The sequence below is a fragment of the Erythrolamprus reginae genome, chromosome 10 (assembly GCF_031021105.1).
Source record: "Erythrolamprus reginae isolate rEryReg1 chromosome 10, rEryReg1.hap1, whole genome shotgun sequence".
Lineage (NCBI taxonomy): Eukaryota > Metazoa > Chordata > Lepidosauria > Squamata > Dipsadidae > Erythrolamprus > Erythrolamprus reginae.
The window spans coordinates 41,315,980-41,342,108 of NC_091959.1; the positions used below are offsets into that span (position 1 = coordinate 41,315,980).

Below are 26,129 nucleotides of genomic sequence, written 5' to 3' on the forward strand. Positions count from 1 at the left end.
GCTCCTGAGAGCCGGAGAGGACAATAACCTATTTTCTTACTTACCTCTTTGAAATCTTGGTGCGTCTTATACACCGGGGCGTCTTATAATACCGCAAAATACAGTACTTATTTGTATCTCACCTTTGTAATTTTTAGAAATAACTGAAGGCTGCAGACTTATTATTATTATTATTATTATTATTATTATTATTATTATTATTATTATTATTTATTAGATTTGTATGCCGCCCCTCTCTCCGTAGACTCGGGGTGGCTCACAATAGTGATAAAAACAATACATAGTGACAAATCTAATTATTAGAATCTAAAATAGTAATTATGCATATAAAAAATCTAAAAGAGAAACCCCAGTAAATAAAAGCATACATACAGTCATATTGTGCACAGAAACTACATAGGCAAGGGGAAAGTGTCTCAGTTCCCCCAAGCTTGACGACAGAGATGGGTTTTGAGGAGTTTACAAAAGGCAAGGAGGGTGGGGGCAGTCCTAGTCTCCGGGGGGGAGCTGATTCCAGAGGGTCGGGGCCGTCAGAGAGAAGGCTCTTCCCCTGGGTCCCGCCAGACGGCATTGTTTAGTCAACGGGACCCGGAGAAGACCAACTCTGTGGGACCTAACCGGTCGCTGGGATTTGTGTGGCAGAAGGCGGTCTCGTAGACTTACCTGCTTCCTCCTATTTTCTCCAGCACAGCTCTGTCAGCTGAGAAGCAAGTGGCCCAAAGTCACAAAACCGAGCCAGCTTTCTTCATTAAGTGGGGGGGCTTCTAGAATTTAGAGTCTTTTATTTTCTAGCCTGGTTCCTTAACATCTGGATCGCACTGTGGTCCCCACTCCACCCCTTCCTTCCTTCTTTTTTCTACAGGCTGAAGGAGCAGAATTCTGTTCGGGAAAGCAAGCCCAGGGATCTCTTAGAAAGTAGCAGCGATAGTGAAGAAAAGCTTGCCATCAAACCCTCGTCGCTCTCCAAGCGGAAGCTGGACCTAGACGTCGAAAAGAAGAAGAAAGGAAGGCCTCGGAAAGATTCCCGACTGATGCCTGTCACTTTAACCGTTCAGGTAACCCAAAACACAGTAGCCGTCCCCCTTCGATACACAACCACAGATCCTTCCCCCATTTTAGAAACCAGATTCTTGTCTTCTTAAATCGAGCTGCAGTGGTTTATGGCACAGTGCCGCGATGACGAAACTATAGATTAGATTAGATTAGATTAGATTTATTGGATTTATATGCCGCCCCTCTCCGCAAACTCGGGGCGGCTCACAACAAAGTAAAAACAATACATAGTAACAAATCAAATACCCACCAATCCAATTACAATGTTAAGCTAAAAAATTCATAAAAAACAACCCCAGAATATTAAAAAACAAGCACACAATCAATCTAACGCCAAAACAACATGGGCAAGGGGGAGATGTTTCAGTTCCCCCATGCCTGACGGCAGAGGAGTTTGCGAAAGGCAAGGAGGGTGGGGGCAATCCTAATCTCAGGGGGGAGCTGGTTCCAGAGGGTCGGAGCCGCCACAGAGAAGGCTCTTCCCCTGGGTCCCGCCAGACGACATTGTTTAGTCAACGGGACCTGGAGAAGACCCACTCTGTGGGACCGAACCGGTCGCTGGGATTCGTGCGGCAGAAGGCGGTCCCGGAGATATTCTGGTCCGGTGCCATGAAGGGCTTTAAAGGTGATGACCAACACTTTGAATTGTGACCGGAAACTGATCGGCAACCAATGCAGACTGCGGAGTGTTGGTGTGACATGGGTCATATTTAGAGAAGCCCATGATTGCTCTCGCAGCTGCATTCTGCACGATCTGAAGTTTCCGAACACTTTTCAAAGGTAGCCCCATGTAGAGAGCGTTACAGTAGTCGAGGTGATGAGGGCATGAGTGACTGTGAGCAATCACTCCCGGTCCAAATAGGGCCGCAATTGGCGCACCAGGCGAACCTGGGCAAACGCCCCCCTCGCCACAGCTGAAAGATGTTTCTCTAATGTAAGCTGTGGATCGAGGAGGACGCCCCCCCTATAGCATGCGCGCCCAAAGTGTTCTATCCTAGGCTTTTCAGATTTAAACAAATGGCTAAAATCCACGATTTAATGTTTTGAATTACACTCTTTACTTGAAAAAGCAGCATTTACAGGCAGAAAGCAGTTCTTAAAGGTTCAGGGAATATATTTCTCTGCTGCGAAGTTATCTGATAAGCTTCCGGGAAAAGGCACCAGCTTCGGGCCTAATTGCATTCCAGCAAGATAAGACAGGGAATGAATCATAGCTCACCAATTTCTAACAGACATGCAGTGTCTAGCAAAGGACTTTTGCAAAGCAGAATGCAGGTCTTTAGGGAGGCATTTTCTAGAACCCAAACTCTAATACAGCGTCCATGAAATCGACGTTGAAACTCCACCCAGAATTTCCCAAGATCCTTTGCTTTTATACCTTCTGGGAGTGGTCAGCAAACCCCCTAGAGCAATGATGGCACAGGTGGCACATGGAGCCATATCTGCTGGCATATGAGCCATTGCCCTAGCTTAGCTCCAACGTACATGTGTGTGCTGGCCAGCATATTTTTGGCTAAGACAGAGGCTCTGGGAGGATGTATTTGGCTTTGTTTTTTTATCAGTTTCCATCCGTTATTCCTTGTTTGACCTTGCAAAATAGCTTGACTCCCTCCTCTCTATGGCAACCCCTCATATATTAGAAGACTGCTATCATATCTCCCCTGGTCCTTCTTTTCAGTAAACTAGCCATGCCCAGTTCCTGCAACTATTCATATATTTTAGCCTCCAGTCCCCTCGTCATCCTGGTTGGTCTTCTCTGCACTCTTTCTGTTGTGGTTGGCTCTGTCCCAGCTCCTGCCCTAGGGAATGGGGAGGTGGATGCAGGGGAAAATTCAACATGTCACAGGCCTGTGTTATTGCCGACAGAATCAGTTCAGAGTTCAGTTTCCTCGGACGAAGAAGAAGAAGGTGGGTGTGACTCGGCAGAGGAGGGCTTGGCACACAGCCCAGGCAGTCAATCTCCCTTATCTTCTGTTGATTCAAATGATGACGTTTTGGACCCACGCAAGTGCAGAATTATGCGTAGAAGAGACCAAATAAGAACATATTACAGGAAATAAGGGAGGCCACCTGTGTTTGGGTGGGGCTCCAGTAATTAGGGCTGCTGCTATAAATAGCAGCATGTGGGTTTGGCCGCTGTGGAAGAATATCTGATCGGAGTTCGTCAGGAATCTTGTGTTGCTGGACTTTGTTGCTTTTTCACGCCATGGAAAACAAAGCAGAGCAACGTGTGTGTGTGTGTGTGTGTCTCACTTTGTTGGAAGAAGAAGGGGTGTGAAGTTTCTTCACAGCTGCTGGCTAAGTACTTAATGACTGCTTAAGGGAAATTGTACAGACTACCCGGTTGTTTTGGGAAGAGTGCTATACAAAAAGAGTGCTTAGTTTATTTCGACTTTTGTGATAAAGAACATTGTTTTGAATTTCCAAACGTGTGTGTGTCTGAAATTTGTACCCTTGAATTTTTGGGAGGCTCCTATCAGAGAGCCCGGCAGGACACTTTCTAGAGTCTCAACATCTTTTTCATAATGATGTGATCGAAACTGGGTGCAGTACTCTAGGTGTGGTCTGACTAAGTGATATCGTTGTGGTTAGCTCTGGCCCAGCTCCTGCCCCAAGGACTGTGGATGTGGGGGAGACATCCACATGCTGCAGGCCTGTTTTGCTCCCGGTGGAATCTGCTGATGAAGGCTCCTCTGACCAAGAAGACATGAGTGACAGGGAGGAGGAGAGTGGGGCAGACAGCTCAGAAGGAGATCAATTATCTAGCTCCTCCTTGGATTCAGAACAAGAGTTAATGATACAGCCACGCATGTGGAGAGCGATGCATAGGCAACAATAACTGAGAGATTATTATCAAAGAAAATGAGGCCACCTGTGGTTGGGTGGGACTGTGGTCATTAGTGAGGCTGCTATAAATAGCAGCCTGTGGGTTTGGCCATTGTGGAGGATTATCTGACCCTTGTGTTTCGTGACTGCCTTGCTGACTTTGACCTTTTGTGTGCTGATTTTTCCCCGCTTTGAAACTAAACCAGAGCAAAGTGTGTTTCACTTTGTGAAAAAAGGACTGTGAATTGCCTCACAGCTGCAAGCTAAGTATCACAGAACTGATAAGGGACTTGTACAAATTACCAGTTTGTTTGGAGACGAGTGCTCTTTGCTATACCAAAAGTGGGCTTGGTTTCAGTGAATTTTCATTATAAAGAACATTGTTTTGAATTTTCAAATGTGTTTGTGTGTGTGTCTGAAATTTGTACCTGTGAATTTTTGGGAGGAGTCTACCAGAGAGCCCAACAGAACAGATATTAGTACTGTACCTCACTTGACCTTGATTGAATCCCTATTAATGCAACTTAGGATTGCATTGGCTTTCTTGCCTGCCGCTTCACACTTCTGGTTCACATTTCATTGTGCAAATATGTCTCCCAAGATTTTTTTCCCACCAAACGTGCTCACGCTTCGGTCCAATTGCCCTGCTTCAAAATTAGCTGAGATTCTCACCCTGCAGGATTGTTTCTGAAGACCATCCAGATCGCAAAATCTAATCAGTGGATAGAAATTGTGCGGGTGTGAAGTTGAGAGGGGCATCTTAGAAACATAGAAGATTGACCTCATGGTCCATCTAGTCTGCCCTTATACTATTTCCTGTATTTTATCTTAGGATGGATATATGTTTATCCCAGGCATGTTTAAATTCAGTTACTGTGGATTTACCAACCACCTCTGCTGGAAGTTTGTTCCAAGGATCTACTACTCTTTTAGTGAAATAATATTTTCTCATGTTGCTTTTGATCTTTCCTCCAACTAACTTCAGATTGTGTCCCCTTGTTCTTGTGTTCACTTTCCTATTAAAAACACTTCCCTCCTGGACCTTATTTAACCCTTTAACATATTTAAATGTTTCGATCATGTCCCCCCTTTTCCTTCTGTCCTCCAGACTATACAGATTGAGTTCATGAAGTCTTTCCTGATACGTTTTATGCTTAAGACCTTCCACTATTCTCGTAGCCTGTCTTTGGACCCATTCAATTTTGTCAATATCTTTTTGTAGGTGAGGTCTCCAGAACTGAACACAGTATTATTCCAAATGTGGTCTCACCAGCGCTCTATATAGCGGGATCATAATCTCCCTCTTCCTGCTTGTTATACCTCTAGCTATGCAGCCAAGCATCCTACTTGCTTTTCCTACTGCCTGACCACACTGCTCACCCATTTTGAGACTGTCAGAAATCACTACCCCTAAATCCTTCTCTTCCGAAGTTTTTGCTAACACAGAACTGCCAATGCAATACTCAGATTGAGGATTCCTTTTCCCCAAGTGCATTATTTTACATTTGGAAACATTAAACTGCAGTTTCCATTGCTTTGACCATTTATCTAGTAAAGCTAAATCATTTACCATATTACAAACGCCTCCAGGAATATCAACCCTATTGCACACTTTAGAGTCATCGGCAAATAGGCAAACCTTCCCTACCAAACCTTCCCCTATGTCACTCACAAACATATTAAAAAGAATAGGACCCAGAACAGACCCTTGTGGCACACCGCTTGTAACCTCTCTCTGCTCAGAATCTTAACGTTTGTTTTGTCTTGTCTCCCAGTCTCCGGCTATATTAGCAACCGAGAAGGATGGTGCTTGCCACAGTACACCGTTAGCACTTAAACTGCCGACCCCAGTCCTGCAGAAATCGTTCGCATTGCAGGTAAGAGGTGGATGGTATATATTAGGAGATTGTTTTTACCCTGCCATTTTTCTGTCTGTCTAGCGTGGAATCAAATGTGGAAATGTTGATGAAGCTTACTGAGAACTGAAGTTTTCCTGTTTGCCTCAATTGCATACATTACTTTTCTGTTTCTCTTTTAATGATACCTTCCCACTCCTCCAAGAATTTTTCTGTCTGTTTCTCTGTCATAAATAGATAGACAGATCTATTTTAGGCAGTCTGTCTGTCTATCTTGTATCTCTCTCTCTCTCTTTCAGTTTCTCTTCTATCTATCTATCTATCTATCTATCTATCTATCTATCTATCTATCTATCTATTCTATCTATCTACCCGTCTACCCATCTACCTATCATCTATCTATCTATCTATCTATCTATCTATCTATCTATCTATCTATCTATCTATCTATCTATTCTATCTACCCGTCTACCCATCTACCTATCATCTATCTATCTATCTATCTATCTATCTATCTATCTATCTATCTATCTATCTACCCGTCCACCTGTCTACCCATCATCCATCTATCTATCTATCTATCTATCTATCTATCTATCTATCTATCTATCTATCTATCTATACATACATACAATACATACATACATACATACATACATACATACATTTCAGTTTCTCTTCTATCTATCTATCTACCTACCTACCTACCTACCTATCCACCTGTCTACCTATCATCCATCTATCTACATAAATACATACATTTCAGTTTCTCATCTATCTATCTATCTATCTATCTATCTATCTATCTATCTATCTACCCGTCCACCTGTCTACCCATCATCCATCTATCTATCTATCTATCTATCTATCTATCTATCTATCTATCTATCTATCTATCTATCTATCTATCTATCTACCCATCTACCTATCATACATACATACATACATACATACATACATACATACATACATACATACATTTCAGTTTCTCATCTATCTATCTATCTATCTATCTATCTATCTATCTATCTATCTATCTATCTACCCGTCTACCCATCTACCTATCATCTATCTATCTACCCATCCATCCATCCATCCATGCATACATACATACATACATTTCAGTTTCTCATCTATCTATCTATCTATCTATCTATCTATCTATCTATCTATCTATCTATCTATCCATACATATTTCAGTTTCTCTCCTACCTATCTTATCTATGTATACTATTTCAGCTTATCTATCTCTATTTCTGTCTCTCTCTCTCCTATCAACCTATCTTATCAGAGGGGGTTAAGCTAGCACCTGTCCTTTTAACTATACACCATATCACAAACCTTCTTCACAAACCTCCAGGTTTCTCCGCTCGCTTGAGCTAGGACTGCTCAGGGTTCAAAAGGAATCTCTCTTGCAGGTGAGCTCCGATCCCTCCATGTATATTGAAGTGGAAAACGAGATCACAACCGTGGGAGGAGCCAAACTTAGCCGACTGAAGTGCAACCGAGAAGGGAAAGAGTGGGAAACGGTGCTCACCAGCCGAATTCTCTCTGCGGCGGGAAGCTGGTAAGCTTAGCTCTGGGGGGGGGGGGGGGGCTGAGGAGGTGCACGGTAAACAGAGAACGCTCGGGTGCCCAGTTTCAAAACTTTGTGCATCACATTAAAAAGTGACGTTTCCCAATGTGATACCTCTCTACTGGGTAGAAACTCCCTGAATGACCAACCCAGATAGAATTTATTTGTTTGTTTGTTTGTTTGTTTGTTTGTTTATTTGTTTGTTTATTTATTTATTTATTTGTTTGTTTGTTTGTTTATTTATTTTTTGGATTTGTATGCCGCCCCTCTCTGCAGACTCGGAGAGGGGCGGCATAGCATTTTTATTATTTAAAATTTAATATTTTTAATATTTAATATTTTTCTATCCTGGGTTCTTTTGAAGCTGATAGTATTTGTTTATATGCCTGGCTCACCTTGATGTTGATTTTTATTTTGGCTTTGTTATTGTTTTGTACGCTAATCGGCTTTGCTGGAAAGGTTAAGAAATGTGCCTCTTTTTTTTTTAGATTTTTTAAAAAAATCCCATCTTTATTATTTTTTTACAAAAAGCTTAAAATGGTGAACATACCTAATACTCCTCCTTCCTTCTATTTTCCCCACAACAACCCCATAAGGCGGGCTGGGCTGGAGACAGAGGGACTGGCCCAAGGACCCCTCGCCAGCTTTCATGCCTTAAGGCGGGATTAGAACTCCCAGTCTCCTAATGATTGGCCAAAAGGTCCCCAGCTAACTTTCATGGATAAGGTTGGACTAGAACACCCAGTCTCCTGGTGATTGGTGCAAAGTCACCCATCAAGCTTTCATGCCTTAAGGCGGGATTAGAGCTCTCAGTCTCCTAATGATTGGCCAAAATTTTCCCAGCAGATTTTTATGGCTAAGGCGGGACTAGAACTCAACATCTTCGGAGAGGGGCAGCATACAAATCTAATAAATCTAAAATCTAATCAATAATAATAATAAATTTATTCTCATTGTCAAAACAACGAATTGTCATTGGCAACGAAAGTCGTGTGACACCCAGAGACCAGGCCCCCGTACATAAAATTAGAATAGGTAAATTTAAAAATAGAATTAAAAAATAGAATAAAAATGTCCCACCCACTACAAATTCCCCACCCTAAACCACTCAACCATCTACATGACAAACCGAGTAATATTGTCCAACAGTTCACTGATGGTGACCCTTTAGTTCCTTGTTAAGTGCGAGTATAGCTCTGGGATAAAAACCTATTCAGGAAACGTGTGGTCCGAGTTCTAGTTGTTCTGTATCTTCTGCCAGAAGGCAACAGTTCAAAAAGATTGCAGGCAGGATGAGAAGAGTCTTTGAGAATGGTATTTATTTTATTTATTTATTTTATTTATTAGATTTGTATGCCGCCCCTCTCCGAAGACTCGGGGCGGCTAACAACAATAAAGAAAACAATGTAACAAATCTAATATTAAAAAGTAATCTAAAAAACCCCAATTTAAGAGACCAATCATACAAACAAGCATACCATGTATAAATTCTATAAGCCTAGGGGGAAGGGAAAAAATTTCAATTCCCCCATGCCTGACGACAGAGGTGGGTTTTACGGAGCTTGCGAAAGGCAAGGAGGGTGGGGGCAACTCTGATATCTGTGGGGAGCTGGTTCCAGAGGGTCGGGGCCGCCACAGAGAAGGCTCTTCTTCTGGGTCCCGCCGAATGACATTGTTTAGTCGACGGGACCCGGAGAAGGCCAACTCTGTGGGACCTAACCGGTCGCTGGGATTCGTGCGGCAGAAGGCGGTCCCGGAGATATTGTGGTCCGATGCACCTTCCTAGAACAGCGAGATGTGAAGATGTCATCCAGGCGGGTAGTTGGAGCCCAATGATGTTCTGGGCAGTTTTAACAATTCTCTGTAGAGCTTTTTTGTTTGCTACAGAGCTGCTCCCATACCAAGCTAGTATGCCGTATGTCAAGACACTCTCAATGGTGCTGCGATAGTAGGACAACAGCAGATGCTGAGATCAATTTATCTTCCTGAGCATCCTCAGGAAGTACAGCCTCTTTTGTGTCTTCTTCTAATCTAATCTCCAGGTAAAAGTCCTTCAGCTGGCTTTTAGGCCTAAGGTGGAACTGGAACTCACTCACGCCTCCTTCTTTCTAGCCGGATGCCTTCGCCACTAGTCCAAAGTACCAAAATGTCTTTCTCTTGTGCTTTCCCCTCCAGTGAAGTAGTTAGCGTGGCCTGTGAAAAGCGGACGCTGTCCGTGTTTTCGGCATGTGGCCGTCGCCTCCTCCCTCCCATCGTTCTCCATTTCCCCATCTCCACATTGCACTGTACAGGGTTTTACATCATGGCTCTCACAACGGCTGCAACCCTCTCTGTCTGGTAAGCACTGGATTTCTCTCTCTCTCCCCTAGATGACATTTCCACGTCCTTCTGTGCAAGGACGCGACACGTGGAACTTGAATGACACCCCTCCCCCCCCAATGTTTTCCCCTTTTAGGAACGTGCGGAAGCAGTCGGTGGTGGTGAAAGACGAGTCCCTACAAACCATTTTAGCAGGTAATGGCACTCAAGTCCACCTAGGGCCATCTAAATCGTCTTGAAGGGTTGCTCTGGACCTAACCATCCATTCGTTTAATGACTCTTCGAAGTTTTCATGGCGCTAAAAAAAAGTGACTTATGACTGGTCTTTCCAAATGGAATGGAATTGAATAGGAGCGAAAAGGAGAAGAGAATGAAGAAGAGGAAAGAACGAAGGAGAAAAATAGAATGAAATTAGAATAAAATAGAACAGAACAGAAATGTTATTGCCACTTTACACGTACACCAAACAGCATATATTAAAATGAAATTTCATTGCATTCAGCTCTCAAAAGATAACCATTATGCATACACCCAGATATATGACACAGGAAAACATCACAGTATAATTTGGATGTATACATTTCATTTCATTTATTAGATTTGTATGCCGCCCCTCTCGGTAGACTCGGGGCGGCTCACAACACAATGAAACAGTTCATAACAAATCTAATAATTTACAGTTTAAAATATTTTTAAAAACCCATTATTAAGCAGACAGACATACAAACATACCATACATAAATTGTATAGGCCCGGGGAAGATATCTCAATTCCCCCATGCCTGACGATAAAGGTGGGTTTTAAGGAGTTTACGAAAGGCAAGGAGGGTAGGGGCAGTTCTAATCTCTGGGGGGAGCTGGTTCCAGAGAGTCGTGGCCGCCACAGAGAAGGCTCTTCCCCTGGGGCCCGCCAACCGACATTGCTTAGTTGACGGGACCCGGAGAAGGCCCACTCTGTGGGACCTAATCGGTCGCTGGGATTCGTGCGGCAGAAGGCGGTCTCGGAGATATTCTGGTCCAATGCCATGAAGGGCTTTATAGGTCATAACCAACACTTTGAATTGGGACCGGAAATTGATCGGCAACCAATGCAGACTGCGGAGTGTTGGTGTGACATGGGCATATTTGGGAAAGCCCATGATTGCTCTCGCAGCTGCATTCTGCACGATCTGAAGTTTCCGAACACTTTTCAAAGGTAGCCCCATGTAGAGAGCGTTACAGTAGTCGAACCTCGAGGTGATGAATTCATGAGTGACTGTGAGCAGTGAGTCCCGGTCCAGATAGGGCCGCAACTGGTGCACCAGGCAAACCTGGGCAAACGCCCCCCTCGCCACAGCTGAAAGATGGTTCTCTAATGTCAGCATGTATAATGTATGTACATGTATAAGGTGAGAAAAAAGAATCCTGCGACAAGACGGATGGCATACGGGACAAAGCTATTACAAAATCTAGTCGTCCTTCTAGAAATATTTCAAAATCTCCTCCCAGACACAGATCCTGGTTTGCATGCTACCCTAAGGATGACGTGTGGAGAGACCTACGATTGTGGCAGCAGCATCCCTGTGATATGTGATCATATTTTGGGTGCTTAGCAACCAGCATATGTTTACAGCAGTTGCGTGTTCCAGAGCGACATGGTTGATTCAACAACTGGAGTGATTTGCTTAACCCAGTGTTTGCCAACCCTGGCAACTTGAAGATATTTGGACTTCAACTCCCAGAATTCTCCAGCCAGCATTTGCTGGCTGGGGAATTCTGGGAGTTGAAGTCCAGATCTTTTCAAGTTGCCAAGGTTGGGAAACACTGGCTTATCCATCGTGGCCACAATATTGGCCTGGCTGCCTTAATCACCACTTCCTTGGCAGCAGAAATTCTAGCCACTGCGGTTGTTAAGCAGATAATACGGTCGTTAAGCAAATCTGGCTTTGCCCATAGAGTGGTGGTCAGACATCAGCTGGAATGGTGACAAGCGGTAATCATGTGACTGAGAGTTGTAAGCGCGAGAACCGCATGTAAGTTGCTTTTTTTTCAGTGCCATTGTAACTTCAAATGGTTACTAAAACGAATACCGTATTTTTCGGGGTATAAGACGCACTGGAGTATAAGATGCAACATTTATTTATTTATTTATTTATTTGTTGATTGATTGATTTGATTTGATTTGATTTGATTTGATTTGTATGCCGCCCCTCTCCGAAGACTGGGGCGGCTAACAACAATATAAAAAGACAATGTAAACAAATCTAATATTAAAATCAATCTAAAAAACCCCAATTTAAAAAACCACTCATACATACAAGCATACCATGTATAAATTCTATAAGCCTAGGGGGAAGGGAAAAATTTCAATTCCCCCATGCCTGATGACAGAGGTGGGTTTTAAGGAGCTTGCGAAAGGCAAGGAGGGTGGGGGCAACTGTGATATCTGGGAGGAGCTGGTTCCAGAGGGTCGGGGCCGCCACAGAGAAGGCTCTTCTCCTGGGTCCCGCCAAACGACATTGCTTAGTCGACGGGACCCGGAGAAGGCCAACATAGATTCCTAGGTATAAAAAGCAGGAAGAGGGAGATTATGATCCCGCTATATAGAGTGCTGGTGAGACCACATTTGGAGTACTGTGTTCAGTTCTGGAGACCTCACCTACAAAAAGATATTGACAAAATTGAACGGGTCCAAAGACGGGCCACAAGAATGGCGGAAGGTCTTAAGCATAAAACGTATCAGGAAAGACTTAATGAACTCAATCTGTATAGTCTGGAGGACAGAAGGAAAAGGTGGGACATGATCGAAACATTTAAATATGTTAAAGGGTTAAATAAGGTCCAGGAGGGAAGTGTTTTTAATAGGAAAGTGAAGACAAGAACAAGGGGACACAATCTGAGGTTAGTTGGGGGAAAGATCAAAAGCAACGTGAGAAAATATTATTTCACTGAAAGAGTAGTAGATCCTTGGAACAAACTTCCAGCAGACGTGGTAGATACCATAGGAACATAGGGGAAAAAATCTGCCTAGCGAGTATTTATCTGGCTAGCATCCCAGCACATTATTTTATGTCCTGGTTAGGGCTTTTAAAAAAAACCTTATTTGGATAGAGTAACAATGAAAGAGCCTGCAAGCCGTAAGAGTTTGGAATATCATCAGCATCTCATTAGGGCTGGGAAAAAAACTTATTCGGAGCAAATAGCCTGCAAAGACTTAGGGCTGGAAAAACGTTCTTCAGAGAGAGTAACAGTGAAAAAGCCTGGAAGGTAAGAGCTGGGAAGTTCATTAGCAACTTTTTAGCGCTGAAAAAAAAGATTCGAAAAATTACATTTGGGGTATAAGAGGCACCCAGATTTTCAGTCTCTTTTAGGGAGGAAAAAGGGAGGAAATACGGCAGTTGTAAGTCAAGTTTGCCCGTCAGCTGTCAAGTATGGTCCCATGTTTCTCCCGCCGAGAAAACTGACAGCTATGTTTGACCTTCGCAGGAAGTGAAACCACCGTCTCTCAAATCTTGCTGACTCAGCAGGGCATCCCCGTGATGAATATGTCGGACGGAAGAGCATATTGCTTTAATCCTTCTCTGTCTTCTTGGTGAGCCTCCAAGGTGGAAGGTATAAGGGAGGTGATTCTTTTAAGAGCTAGGCAGGATCGATCCGCCGTTAATGCTTCCGGAACAGACTATATAACGTTAATACGGCAATAAGACGTGGTTTTATGACCAGGTCTATCAATGAGCTTCCAGTTAAAGTGATTTATTGCTACTCGTGTCTTTGTTCAACTCGGGGTTTGCACCAGTTTGGAATTAGATAAGGGTTGGCAGAGTTCAAGTGGAATTGGACTTAAAACCAGTTGTGGCTACGTAGAGGGGTCATTCTTTGTCAAGTGGACCAGTTGAAATTGAAGCCTTATTTGAAAAGAAACCATCACAAAAATAACATATATGATGGGGAAAAACGTGCTCTTTCTAATGAAGATTGCAGGTGATGAAACAGAGCTCTCTGTTTTCTCACTTTCAATCTTCATTTTTTGTTTCATTAGAAAGAGCATGCTTTTTTCTATCTTATATGTTGTTTTTCTGATGGTTTCTTTTCAAATAAGGCTGCAAAAATCAGTCAAGTGGACACCTGGTCCACTTGACAAAGAATGACCCAGAAATTCTAGGCCAGAGGTCTGTAACAAACACTCAAAGATACATTTGGACCCATTTCCCACAGAAAAGAAAATGTCGGGAGCCACAATACCTGGATGGGCGTGGCCAACTCAATGTCACTCATTTCCGTCAGTCACATGACACCCGTTCTAGGCTAAAGCCTCTCTTGACTCTGATTAATTAACTTCGATTTCTATGCTGCTCTTCTCCTGAGACTCAGGCGGACTTACAACATACTAGAAATCTACATAAAATTGCATTCAAAAAAATACTACAGTTAAAAACTAAACAAACAGATTCATCTACCATACATCCTGCATTCTTTCATTGGGCAGTGCAAGATGGCAAAATTTCAATGGCCATAAGCCTGCTAGCAGAGGTTAGTTTCTCAAAATGGGAGAACAGTGCGGTCAGGCAGCAGGGAAAGGAAGTAGAATGCTTGGCTGCATAGCTAGAGGTATAACAAGCAGGAAGAGGGAGATTGTGATCCCGCTGTATAGAGCACTGGTGACTGAGACCCCATATGGAATACTGTATTCAGTTCTGGAGACCTCACCTACAAAAAGATATTGATAAAATTGAACGGGTCCAAAGACGGGCTACAAGAATGGTGGAAAGTCTCAAGCATAAAACGTATCAGGAAAGACTTAATGAACTCAATCTGTATAGTCTGGAGGACAGAAGGAAAAGGGGGGACATGATCGAAACATTTAAATATGTTAAAGGGTTAAATAAGGTCCAGGAGGGAAGTGTTTTTAATAGGAAAGTGAACACAAGAACAAGGGGGCACAATCTGAAATTAGTTGGGGGAAAGATCAGAAGCAACATGAGAAAATATTATTTGACTGAAAGAGTAGATGCTTGGAACAAACTTCCAGCAGTCGTGGTTGGTAAATCCACATTAACTGAATTTAAACATGCCTGGGATAAACATATATCCATTGTAAGATAAAATACAGGAAATAGTATAAGGGCAGACTAGATGGACCATGAAATCTTTTTCTGCCGTCAATCTTCTGTGTTTCTATGTCTTTGCGTAAGGCAGGGTTCCCTTCGGCAAGAATACTGTTAGTTGGGAATCTGTTTTTCAGTTGACCAACCTGTAGTTTTAAGAGGAGGGCTGGCTTTGCGCAATGGGATGAATTTAAATGGGAATTGAGGCTCGTCCATTTTTGGCTGGACGGGAAATGAAATGAGTTAAACTTCCAAATTTGCACACGTTGAATTTTGCAAGAAGGTCTGTCCTTCCCCACTTGGGTTAACGGTAACCATGTTCTGCCTTTCCAGGAACCTTGTCTCTGACAAGCAGGAAACATTGGCACAGTGTGCAGACTTCAGGAGCAGTCTACCATCCCAGGAGGCCATGCTGTGTTCGGGACCTTTAGCCATCATACAAGGACGAATGTCTAAGTACGACTTTGTCTCTCTCGCTCTATTTCTCTTTCTTTAGCCCTTCCGGTCACCAGAACAGGTCAATCTCTTGGTCAACCAAAAGCTTGGCGACCCCTGCTTTGGTCTTTGACTGTACCTCCTGTTAGAGTAGCGTTTTGCGGAAGATATACAGTGTTCCCTAGATTTTCGTGGGGGATGCATTCCGAGACCGCCCGCGAAAGTCGAATTTCCATGAAGTAGAGATGCGGAAGTAAATGCACCATTTTTGGCTATGAACAGTATCACAAGCCTTCCCTTAACACTTTCAACCCCTACATTGCAATTTCCCATTTCCTTAGCAACCATTTAGATTATTACTCACCATGTTTATTTATTAAAGTTTATTTTTAAAAAAATTAATTAAAGACAGATGAAAGTTTGGTGATGACATTTACTTACTTACTTACTTACTTACTTACTTACTTACTTACTTACTTACTTACTTACTTACTTACTTACTTACTTACTTACTTATTTGATTTGTATGCCGCCCCTCTCCGAAGACTTGGGGCGGGTAACAACAGTATAAAAAGACAATGTAAACAAATCTAATATTAAAAATAATCTAAAAAACCCCAATTTAAAAAACCACTCATACATACAAGCATACCATGTATAAATTCTATAAGCCTAGGGGGAAGGAAAATTTCAATTCCCCCATGCCTGATGACAGAGGTGGGTTTTAAGGAGCTTGCGAAAGGCAAGGAGGGTGGGGGCAACTCTGATATCTGAGGGGAGCTGGTTCCAGAGGGCTGGGGCTGCCACAGAGAAGGCTCTTCCCCTGGGTCCTGCCAAACGACATTGCTTAGTCGACGGGACCCGGAGAAGGCCAACTCTGTGGGACCTAACCGGTCACTGGGATTCGTGCGGCAGAAGGTGGTCCCTGAGATATTTTGGTCATAGGACGTCATCGGGCGGGAAAAACCGTGATATAGGGGGGGAAAGTATTTTTTAATTAATATTTTTTAAAAACCGTGGTATAGACTTTTCGCAAAGTTTGAACCCGCGAAAATCGAGGGAACACTGTATAGCTGAACCAGCCAACCACAGATCAAGATTGAAGTCTTGAATAAATACAATGTAGCAGGAGTCCTTGAGATAATATTTTACTTCTTCGCAGCACAAAGTATTCTATCGGTTTACACTATAACTATCTTACTAGTACGATACAGACAACAAGCCGACCCACAATTCACAACAAGCCATCTACAACAAACCACCCACAACAAGCCACACCTATGCAAAGGTGCATTTCATTTTATACATTGATCTACCAATCAGGTTGCAGCACATTCTGTCGATTCACGGTGACTCATTACATTAATTGTAATCCTTCTTCCTGCCTTGGGATATTGCGTCAGGTCAACTCTGCAGATTTCTCCCAAAAGCTCCTCCACAGTTTCCTGTCAAGCGCTGTTCTGAGCTAGGCTTCCTTAGAAAGCGTGAAGCGGAGTCTTAGTACCAGTAAAACCTCTTTTATTTGCAAGACTGTGGATTCCTTTCATTCACAGTCGGCAAGGCTTGGCAAACAGTATTTCAGAGGAATATTTATCAACACCGACCTTATCTCACTGCCAGAGAGCCGTGGTGGCGCAGCAGGTAGAGTGCTATACTGCAGGCCACTGAAGCTGACTGTAGATCTGTAGGTCAGTGGTTCAAATATCATCACCGGCTCAAGGTTGACTCAGCCTTCCATCCTTCCGAGGTGGGTAAAATGAGGACCCGGATTGTGGGGGCAATAGGCTGGCTCTGTTAAAAAGTGCTATTGCTAACATGTTGTAAGCTGCCCTGAGTCTAAGGAGGAGGGCGGCATAAAAATTGAATAAATAATAAATAAATAAATTAGTTTCCAAATGCAGGGAAGGCAAAACTTCGCAGAGAGTCTATTAGAGTCACAAATAGATCTTTCCACTCTTGCAACGACTGAGAACGAACTAATTGTTTCCTGCCAGGCGGGGGTTCCTACTTACTGCCACTACTGGTGCAAAGCATGCACAACTTTGGGTGATTGGCGGGTGTGCGTGCGCATCTAAGCAAGATTTGGCTTCTGTGCCGGAAGCAAAATCTTGTGTGAGCTTACACGGCCATGTGACATTTTGGCAATTTTTTTGCTTCTGCGCACATGCAGAAGCAAAAAATCGCCAAAAATCACTGAAATCTCATGTGCGCGTCTTCTCACAAGATTTTGCTTCCTGAGCATGCGCAGAAGCCAAATCTCGCCCGGATGCATGCGCGCACCCTCTGGTCACTCGGAGCCGCGCATGCAGCTCCATTTTCAGTACCGCTACGCAGTGTGGGGCATACCGGCTAGCAACCCATTACTGTTTCCTGCAAAAGCCCACGCCCCATTTCTTTCTCTTTTATTTCCTATGGGAAGGGCCAATCATCTCTAAGGTGTGGCCTTAGTCCCAAGTCGAGCCTTATTTCTTTGTTGTTCCCTTCATCTGGCCGTTCTGTGCATGGGCACACTGGGAACAGGCTCCAGCTGTTTGTCTGCCTCACTAATGCCTGACTCCAAAGGCAGCTGATAACTGTCAGACAGCCCTGGCTCCATCTCTGCCTCGGATGCAGAGCACTTGTCAGAGCCTTCCCAACCTCCTCCCCAACCTCCTCACTGTCTGACTCTGCTTCCATCTCCACTGGTTGCTGGCAGCCACAGCAAGCACCAGACAAATCAGGAAAGTTCAAATGAGTCCAGGTAGTCCTCTACTTACAACAGATCAACGGCACTGAAAAAAAAGGACCGCTTTTCACACCTAGGACATTGCAACATCTCCACGGTTACATGATTCATATTCCAATGCTTGGTAACTGATTCCTATTTATGATGGTTGCAGTGCCCCGAGGACATGGGATTTCCCCTTTGTAACCTTCCAAATGAGCAAAACCATTGGGGAAGCCAGGCTCACTTAACAACCATGTTACTGACTTCACAGTTGCTATGATTCACTTAACAACAGTGGAAAGAAACGTCGTAAAATGTGGCGAAAACTCATGTAACAAAGGTATCGCTTAGCAACAGGAATTCTGGGCTCTATTATCGTAGATTCAGGACTGCCTTTATAAAGATTTATTGCAAGATTAAGCTCTCTACAAGAATCTGCAACCGTTTTGAACTCAAAATATAATTGATTAATAAATTAATTTCAATACCGACACTTTAAATAAATAAATAAATAAATTGACAAATAAATAAACAAAACAAAACAAAATAAAATTAGATTACAACAACATTACTCTTTTTACTTGTTTCTTAAACTCAATTAAACAACCGTTCACACGATTACAATATAATCCAACTAATTACTTTATTCCATACTAACTGAATCACAGCTTTTCTCTTTTCCAATACTTACATAAATATATTTTCTTTTCTTTTTCTTTTTTTTAAATTATTTTCATTACTGATATATTACTGACACACCCATTAACATATTATTACATCATGTCGTACCTACTGATAACGTCTGTCTAGGCATATCCTCCCTCTCTCCCTTTCTTTTTATAAATACAGTACTTTATAAAATCGTAAACTTATCTTCCTAACTACCTCTCTATAAATATCTTTCTTACTATCCCTATCACTACTTATTACTACCTTTTAAATAATAAGATAAGATAGAAAAATGAAATATTTATAGTAATAAGGTATAAATGTGTACATTGAATTTTTATTACAAAGTAAGATACTGTATATATGTCAAAATACAATATCATGTAATAATTATTCCTATCCCTTTTTAAATTTATGTACCCCATTTTCCCTTCCCCCATTTACCTTTTGTCAACCAGTAAACTTTATTAAAAAAAAAAAAAAGAATCTGGCCAACTAACCATCAAGGGAAATGAGCGGGAGATAAGAAAGGCACTGAAGGTGGGGGCTGGTCTTAGATCTCATGATTTATGACGTGTGTGACCGTCTCCCTCGGGCTCAAATTGGTCATCATCTCCTATGCTTCCTGCCATTCTCAGCCTCTTAAAAGCTGCTTCCTCTTTGTTCCTTTCCCACAGCTCTGGGCGGCAGGCAGCCAAATTGTTCTCCATGCCTCATTTGGTGCAGCAAGAAACCACTACGGCGTACCTGGAGAATCAGGTGGCCTCTGCCTTGGCTTTGCAGTCAAGTCACGAATACCGTCACTGGCTGCTTATCTATGCACGGTACCTGGTTAAGGAAGGTAAGGCGTGATGGGGCTTGTGCGATGTCTTTAAAGGTCTCGTCCAGGGGTGAAATGCTACCTAGATCAGGTGGTGGCGGCTTCTGGTGGTTCAGAGAACTGGTAGCGGCGGCAACGCAAGGCTCCTCCCACCTACCCAGGCGTCACCGTTTAATTTTTTTAACCTTCTGCACATACGCAAAGCTTTCTTATGTTTGCACAGTCAGCCAGACCGCTTGGCCTGGATTTGAACTTTTTACTCACCTGTTGAATCCTCCTCGAGGATTTAGGACAGGCCAACGTTGTTGGTTGATTGTATCAAAGTTACCATTGCAGAATGTCATATGTTCCAAGCAAAGCTGCCTTTTGCAATTGGCCGATGGGGATTCTCTCAATGCCAATGATATTTAGAAACATAGAAACATAGAAGTCTGACGGCAGAAAAAGACCTCATGGTACATCTGTATAGTCTGGAGGACAGAAGGAAAAGGGGGGACATGATCGAAACATTTAAATATGTCAAAGGGTTAAATAAGGTTCAGGAGGGAAGTGTTTTTAATAGGAAAGTGAACACAAGAACAAGGGGACACAATCTGAAATTAGTTGGGGGAAAGATCAAAAGCAACGTGAGAAAATATTATTTCACTGAAAGAGTAGTAGATCCTTGGAACAAACTTCCAGCAGACTTGGTTGGTAAATCCACAGTAACTGCCTGGGATAAACATATATCCATTGTAAGATAAAATACAGGAAATAGTATAAAGGCAGACTAGATGGACCATGAGGTCTTTTTCTGTCGTCAGTCTTCTATGTTTCTATCTAGTCTGCCCTTATACTATTTTCTGTATTTTATCTTAGGACGGATATATGTTTATCCCAGGCATGTTTAAATTCAGTTACTGTGGATTTATCTACCACGTCTGCTGGAAGTTTGTTCCAAGGATCTACTACTCTTTCAGTAAAATAATATTTTCTCACGTTGCTTTTGATCTTTTCCCCCAACTAACTTCAGATTGTGTACCCTTGTTCTTGTGTTCACTTTCCTATTAAAAACACTTCCCTCCTGGACCTTATTTAACCCTTTAACATATTTAAATGTTTCAATCATGTCCCCCCTTTTCCTTCTGTCCTCCAGACTATACAGATTGAGTTCATGGAGTCTTTCCTGATACGTTTTATGCTTAAGACCTTCCACCATTCTTGTAGCCCGTCTTTTGACCCTTTCAATTTTGTCAATATCTTTTTGTAGGTGAGGTCTCCAGAACTGAACACAGTATTATTCCAAATGTGGTCTCACCAGCACTTTATATAACGGGATCATAATCTACCTCTTCCTGCTTGTTATACCTCTAGCTATGCAACCAAGCATCCTACTTGCTTTCCCTACCGCCTGACTGCACTGTTCACCCATTTTGAGACGGTCAGAAATCACTACCCCTAAATCCTTCTCTTCTGAGGTTTTTGCTAACACAGAACTGCCAATACAATACTCAGATTGAGGATTCCTCTTCCCCAAGTGCATTATTTTACATTTGGAAACATTAAAATAGTGCACTTGGGGAAAAGGAATCCTCAATCTCTATAAAAGGAATCCTCAATCAATTTAAATGGCACCTATTGTTTCTAAATTAGTTCGAGAGAATATTGCTTTCTTTGTGAATCAGTCGTCTTCTTTGTCTCCTTCAGGCTTTGAATATCGCTTGAGGGAATTATGCAAGGACTTGTTAGGTCCTGTCCACTCTTCATCTGGAAGTCAATGGGTATCAACCGTAGTGGTAAGCATTGATTTTTTTTGGGGGGGGGGGAGATGGAAAGACACATAATATTGGTTATGACCTATAAAGCCCTTCATGGCATCGGACCAGAATATCTCCGAGACCGCCTTCTGCTGCATGAATCCCAGCGACCGATTAGGTCCCACAGAGTCGGCCTTCTCCGGGTCCCGTCGACTAAACAATGTCGGTTGGCGGGCCCCAGGGGAAGAGCCTTCTCTGTGGTGGCCCCGACTCTCTGGAACCAGCTCCCCCCAGAGATTAGAACTGCCCTTACCCTCCTTGCCTTTCGTAACCTCCTCAAAACCCACCTTTGTCGTCAGGCATGGGGGAATTGAGATATCTCCCCCGGGCCTATATAATTTATGTATGGTATGTTTGTAGGTATGTCTGCTTAAAAATGGTTTTTTTTTAACTATTTTAAATTTTTAATTGTATATTATTAGATTTGTCATGAATTGTTTTATTGTGAGCCGCCTCGAGTCCACGGAAAGGGGCGGCATACAAATCTAATAAATAATAATAATAATAAATAATAATATTACATTTCCTTCCTTCCTTCCTTCCCTAACTCAGCTATATCAGCCTGAACGTCTCCCTCTATCTTGCTCACTTTTCCAGCCATACAGAATGAAATGTATAACATACAGATAGTCTTCAACTTACAGTCACAACGGAGCCTAAGATTTCTGTGGCTGACTGTTAAATGAATTTTGTCCCATTTTGCGACCTTTCTTGCCACTGCTTAAGAACATAAGAAGAGCCATGGTCAATCAGGCCAAAGCATTCTGTGTCCCACAGTGGCCCACCAATTGTCCATGGGGATCTTGAGCAGAAAGAGAAGGCAGAACCCTCCCTTTCCCTTGACCCCCAACAAACGGTCCCCAAGGGAATAATAATAATTAATAATTTAATAATAATTTATTAGATTTGTATGCCGCCCCTCTCCGAAGACTCGGAGAGGCTGGAATCCTGCCTAGCTCAACAAACATAGAGGCGGCACTTGGACATCCATTTCAATAACCATTGATACACTCGGCATCCATGAATCTGTCTAATACATGAATCTGTCTAATCCTGCCTTGAAGCTATCAAGGCTGACAGCTGGAAGTGAATTCCATAAACCCAAGGACCCTCTGGGTGAAGAAATATTTCCCTTCATTTGTCCTCATTTTCTTACCTATGAGCTTTAGGGAGGGCTCCCTCGTCTTAGTATTGTGTGATAGAGAAAAGTATTTTCTATCCCGTGCATGATTTTATACACTTAGATCAAATCGCCCCTTACTTTCCGAGCCTCTTTCTATAGTGTTCTGTCGAGCTCTCTGGCAGAATCCTCCCGAAAATTCAGATACAAATTTCAGACACACACACATTTGAAAATTCAAAACAGTGTTCTTTATAACGAAAATTCACTTAAACTAAGCCCTCTTTTTGTATAGCAAACAGCACTTGTCTCCAAACAAACTGGTAATTGGTACAAGTCCCTTATCAGTTCTGAGATACTTTGCTTGCAGTTGTGAGGCAATTCACAGTCCTTCTTCCACAAAGTGAAACACCCTTTGCTCTGCTTTAGTTTCAAAGCGGGGGAAAAGCAACACACCAAGGTCGAAGTCAGCAAGGCAGGCACGAAACACAATGATCAGATAATCCTCCACAATGGCCAAACCCACACGCTGCTCTTTATAGCAGCCTCACCAATTACCCCAGCCCCACCCAACCACAGGTGGCCTCATTTTCTTTGATAATAATCTCTCAGTTGTTGTTGCCTATGCATCACTCTCCACATGCGTGGCTGTATCATTAACTCTTGTTCTGAATCCAAGGAGGAGCTAGATAATTGATCTCCTTCTGAGCTGTCTGCCCCACTCTCCTCCTCCCTGTCACTCATGTCTTCTTGTTCAGAGGAGCCTTCATCAGCAGATTCCATGGGAGCAAAACAGGCCTGCAGCATGTGGATGTCTCCCCCACATCCACAGTCCTTGGGGCAGGAGCTGGGCCAGAGCTAACCACAACAGAATCCTGCCTACCTCAACAAACATAGAGGCGGCACTTGGACATCCATTTCAATAACCATTGATACACTCGGCATCCATGAATCTGTCTCATACATGAATCTGTCTAATCCTGCCTTGAAGCTATCAAGGCTGACAGCTGTCACAACCTCTTCTGGAAGTGAATTCCATAAACCAAGGACCCTCTGGATGAAGAAATATTTCCCTTCATTTGTCCTCACTTTCTTACCTATGAGCTTTAGGGAGGGCCCCCTCGTCTTAGTATTGTGTGATAGAGAAAAGAATTTTTCTCTATCCACCTTTTCTATCCCGTGCATGATTTTATACACTTCGATCAAACCATCCCTTACTTTCCGAGCCTCTTTCTATAGAAATGAGGCATTTCCATGCAGGCAAGTGTCGGGGAAGAGCTCAGCGCAGTGGCCACCTGCTTCTCTGACTTTTGACTTCTGTGACATGTTTATTTGTCTCCCTGTGTGTTTGTCTATGTGTGTGTGTTTGTGCAGGGCTTACGGAAACGGGACCTGCTCAAGGAACTGTTGCCCGTCATCGGGCAGAACCTTCGTTTCCAGCGACTTTTTACGGAATACCAGGAGCAGCTGGACATTTTGAAAGACAAGTAGTGGTCCTTTGACATCTTTCTCCAGCCTACGGGAAAGCAGGGAAGAAGAAGAAATAGAAGGTCCGTTGGCAGAAGCTAACACTCCTGAAAAACACCAGGAGAAGGAGCCAGGTGTGGGGTCTTTTTAACAAGCTAAAATATTGCCGTTTTTAAAAAGAAGATCGCAAGAGGGAAGCGAGGACATCTGGGGATGCGGAAGATCTCGGTTTCTTGGTCCTCTCTTGGAAGTTGAGCCCCACGGCTTGTAGCTGTCAGAGCGCGTGGGAATGGTCTTCAAAGGAGGGCTGTTGGATTCCAGATCTGATATACCAGATATCAAAGAGACACATTTATTTGTGAGCCTTTTGAATATCCTTCGAAAAGCACATTACAAGAAGCTAAACCGAATGTCATATAAAGCCCTCATTTTGGGGGTGTTTCTTTATTGAGGATTTATGTATTGGGGAGATAAAACCGCCCAAAACAGAAAATCCCAAAACTCCCTACGGAAAATTATGCAGCCCACAAACTCTTCAGTGGCGGATAACGATTAGAAATGAGAGGCTGTTTGATCACCATGGACTATTTTTATACTAGAATTTGCTAACTTGTAATATGAGAATTTTATTTGGCCAATATTTCCCCTGCCCCTGTCCCTCCCCCCACCCCAAAGTCCTCTTGTCGTATCGAAACGTACCTTCATTAATTATGACAGCTACGTTGCTGAACAATTGTACCAAAATAAATGTCCTTTTTTAACTATTTGTAAAAGATATTGGCAAAACGGGAAGGGATAGCTAAAAAAAAAATGGATAAGGGATTTGGGGGCGGGAGGGCGATTTTGTTTTTGTAAGTACAATTAATAAATGAACATTGCATTGATTTCAGAACAAACGTGAATGTCTTTGTGCTGCTTGTGGTAGCATTAAACTGTACAGGCCACCACCTGTATAAACAAATATTGAACTCAGAGTTTGAATAGTGGGTTTTATTTATTTTGGCCACGGGTCCTTATGTACCGCTGGTCCAAAGCGGTTTGTTTGCAAAGCAAAGGAGATAATATCAGATTACAACAATGGATGACACATGACATAATGACGCAAAACTCATGTAAACCGCCTTCCTTACGTTACATGTCCAATGGTCTCCAGATTGTTATATGTATTGTATAATCTTGCTGGTTTTAAGTCTTTCCACTCTTCCCCCCTCATTTGGAACTGCATATTCTGTCCTGTAATAAAAATGTCTTTTTTTAATCATGTCCTAGGAATACTAGTTGGAAATTTCCAGACGGGATTTTGAACCTCGTTTGTTAGTAGGGATTCTTCTAAAAAGCCACACAATGTTGTTTCAGACTGGTGGATAGAATAGAATAGAATTCTTTACTGGCCAAGTGTGATTGGACACACAAGGAATTTGTCTTTGGTGCATATGTTCTCAGTGTACATAAAAGAAAATATACATTTGTCAAGGATCATGAAGTAGAACACTTAATGATTGCGAAAAAAGAATGGAGCAGACACATCTATTTTTAAAAAAAAAAAACTTATCTAAACATTCCAAGGAAGGATATTAAAAGTTTAGTATATTATACTCCAGATTAAAACTGGAGAGATTCAGAACAGAGTTCTCACTCAGCCATGGAATTCACAATATATCTTGAATTGTTCGAAGGATGGAAATGCAACAGAGTTTATTTATTTATTTATTTATTTATTTATTTATTTATTTATTACTTACTTACTTACTTACTTACTTACTTACTTACTTACTTACTTACTTACTTACTTACTTATTATTATTATTATTATTATTATTTAGATTTGTATGTTGGATGGAGAGTCTGTCATGATTAGATCTTCCAAAACAGGACAGGTAATTTAAGCTGTGTTGCTTATAACATTCTCCATGGTTGTAGGTGGATGCATTTACATTGGTTGGTGATATTTATTGTCGTCCATACAGACTAGGGGAAGCTAGTACAGTGAAGTCAAAATTGGACAAGTGGAATTCTGCAGCAGATTTCCAACAGGTCCAATAGTTCACAACTCTGATTAAAACAGGCTGGGTTCTTGCATTCTAGGGAAAACCTATATTCACTTAGTTGGCTCACTTACTTGTGGAATTGGCAACATCTCTTTTTATGTATACCTGAACCTTAAACCCCACAATCCAAGTGTGGTTGGTCAGTTTGTGATCCCGCCACTATAACTACGTGAAGAAAGAACAGCTGGTAATATTTGATGATTTAGAAAAATCTGACCGTCAACTGACAAGCATTCTTACCTACCAAGCACTCTTGTCAAATGTACTGGTTTTACAGATGAGTCCTGGAGGCGATCTGAAGAAAGATCCATATTTATTACTGGGGGGAAAAATAAAAATAAAAATGATTATTTA

At 42.4% G+C, this 26,129-nt stretch overlaps 1 protein-coding gene across 1 annotated transcript in view; it reads left to right on the plus strand.

Annotated features, from left to right (window-relative positions):
• The window catches only part of HIRA (histone cell cycle regulator), a 63,966-nt gene extending 39,271 nt beyond the window's left edge, over positions 1-24,695 (plus strand). The window contains exons 17-26 of the mRNA XM_070762863.1: positions 863-1,055; positions 5,655-5,756; positions 7,154-7,302; positions 9,487-9,648; positions 9,767-9,825; positions 13,095-13,200; positions 15,047-15,169; positions 19,202-19,365; positions 21,031-21,119; positions 23,635-24,695. Of these exons, the coding sequence (XP_070618964.1) occupies positions 863-1,055; positions 5,655-5,756; positions 7,154-7,302; positions 9,487-9,648; positions 9,767-9,825; positions 13,095-13,200; positions 15,047-15,169; positions 19,202-19,365; positions 21,031-21,119; positions 23,635-23,751 (1,264 nt within the window). The 3' untranslated portion in view covers positions 23,752-24,695. The remainder of the gene's footprint in view (positions 1-862; positions 1,056-5,654; positions 5,757-7,153; positions 7,303-9,486; positions 9,649-9,766; positions 9,826-13,094; positions 13,201-15,046; positions 15,170-19,201; positions 19,366-21,030; positions 21,120-23,634) is intronic.
• Positions 24,696-26,129: the final 1,434 nt, after the last annotated feature.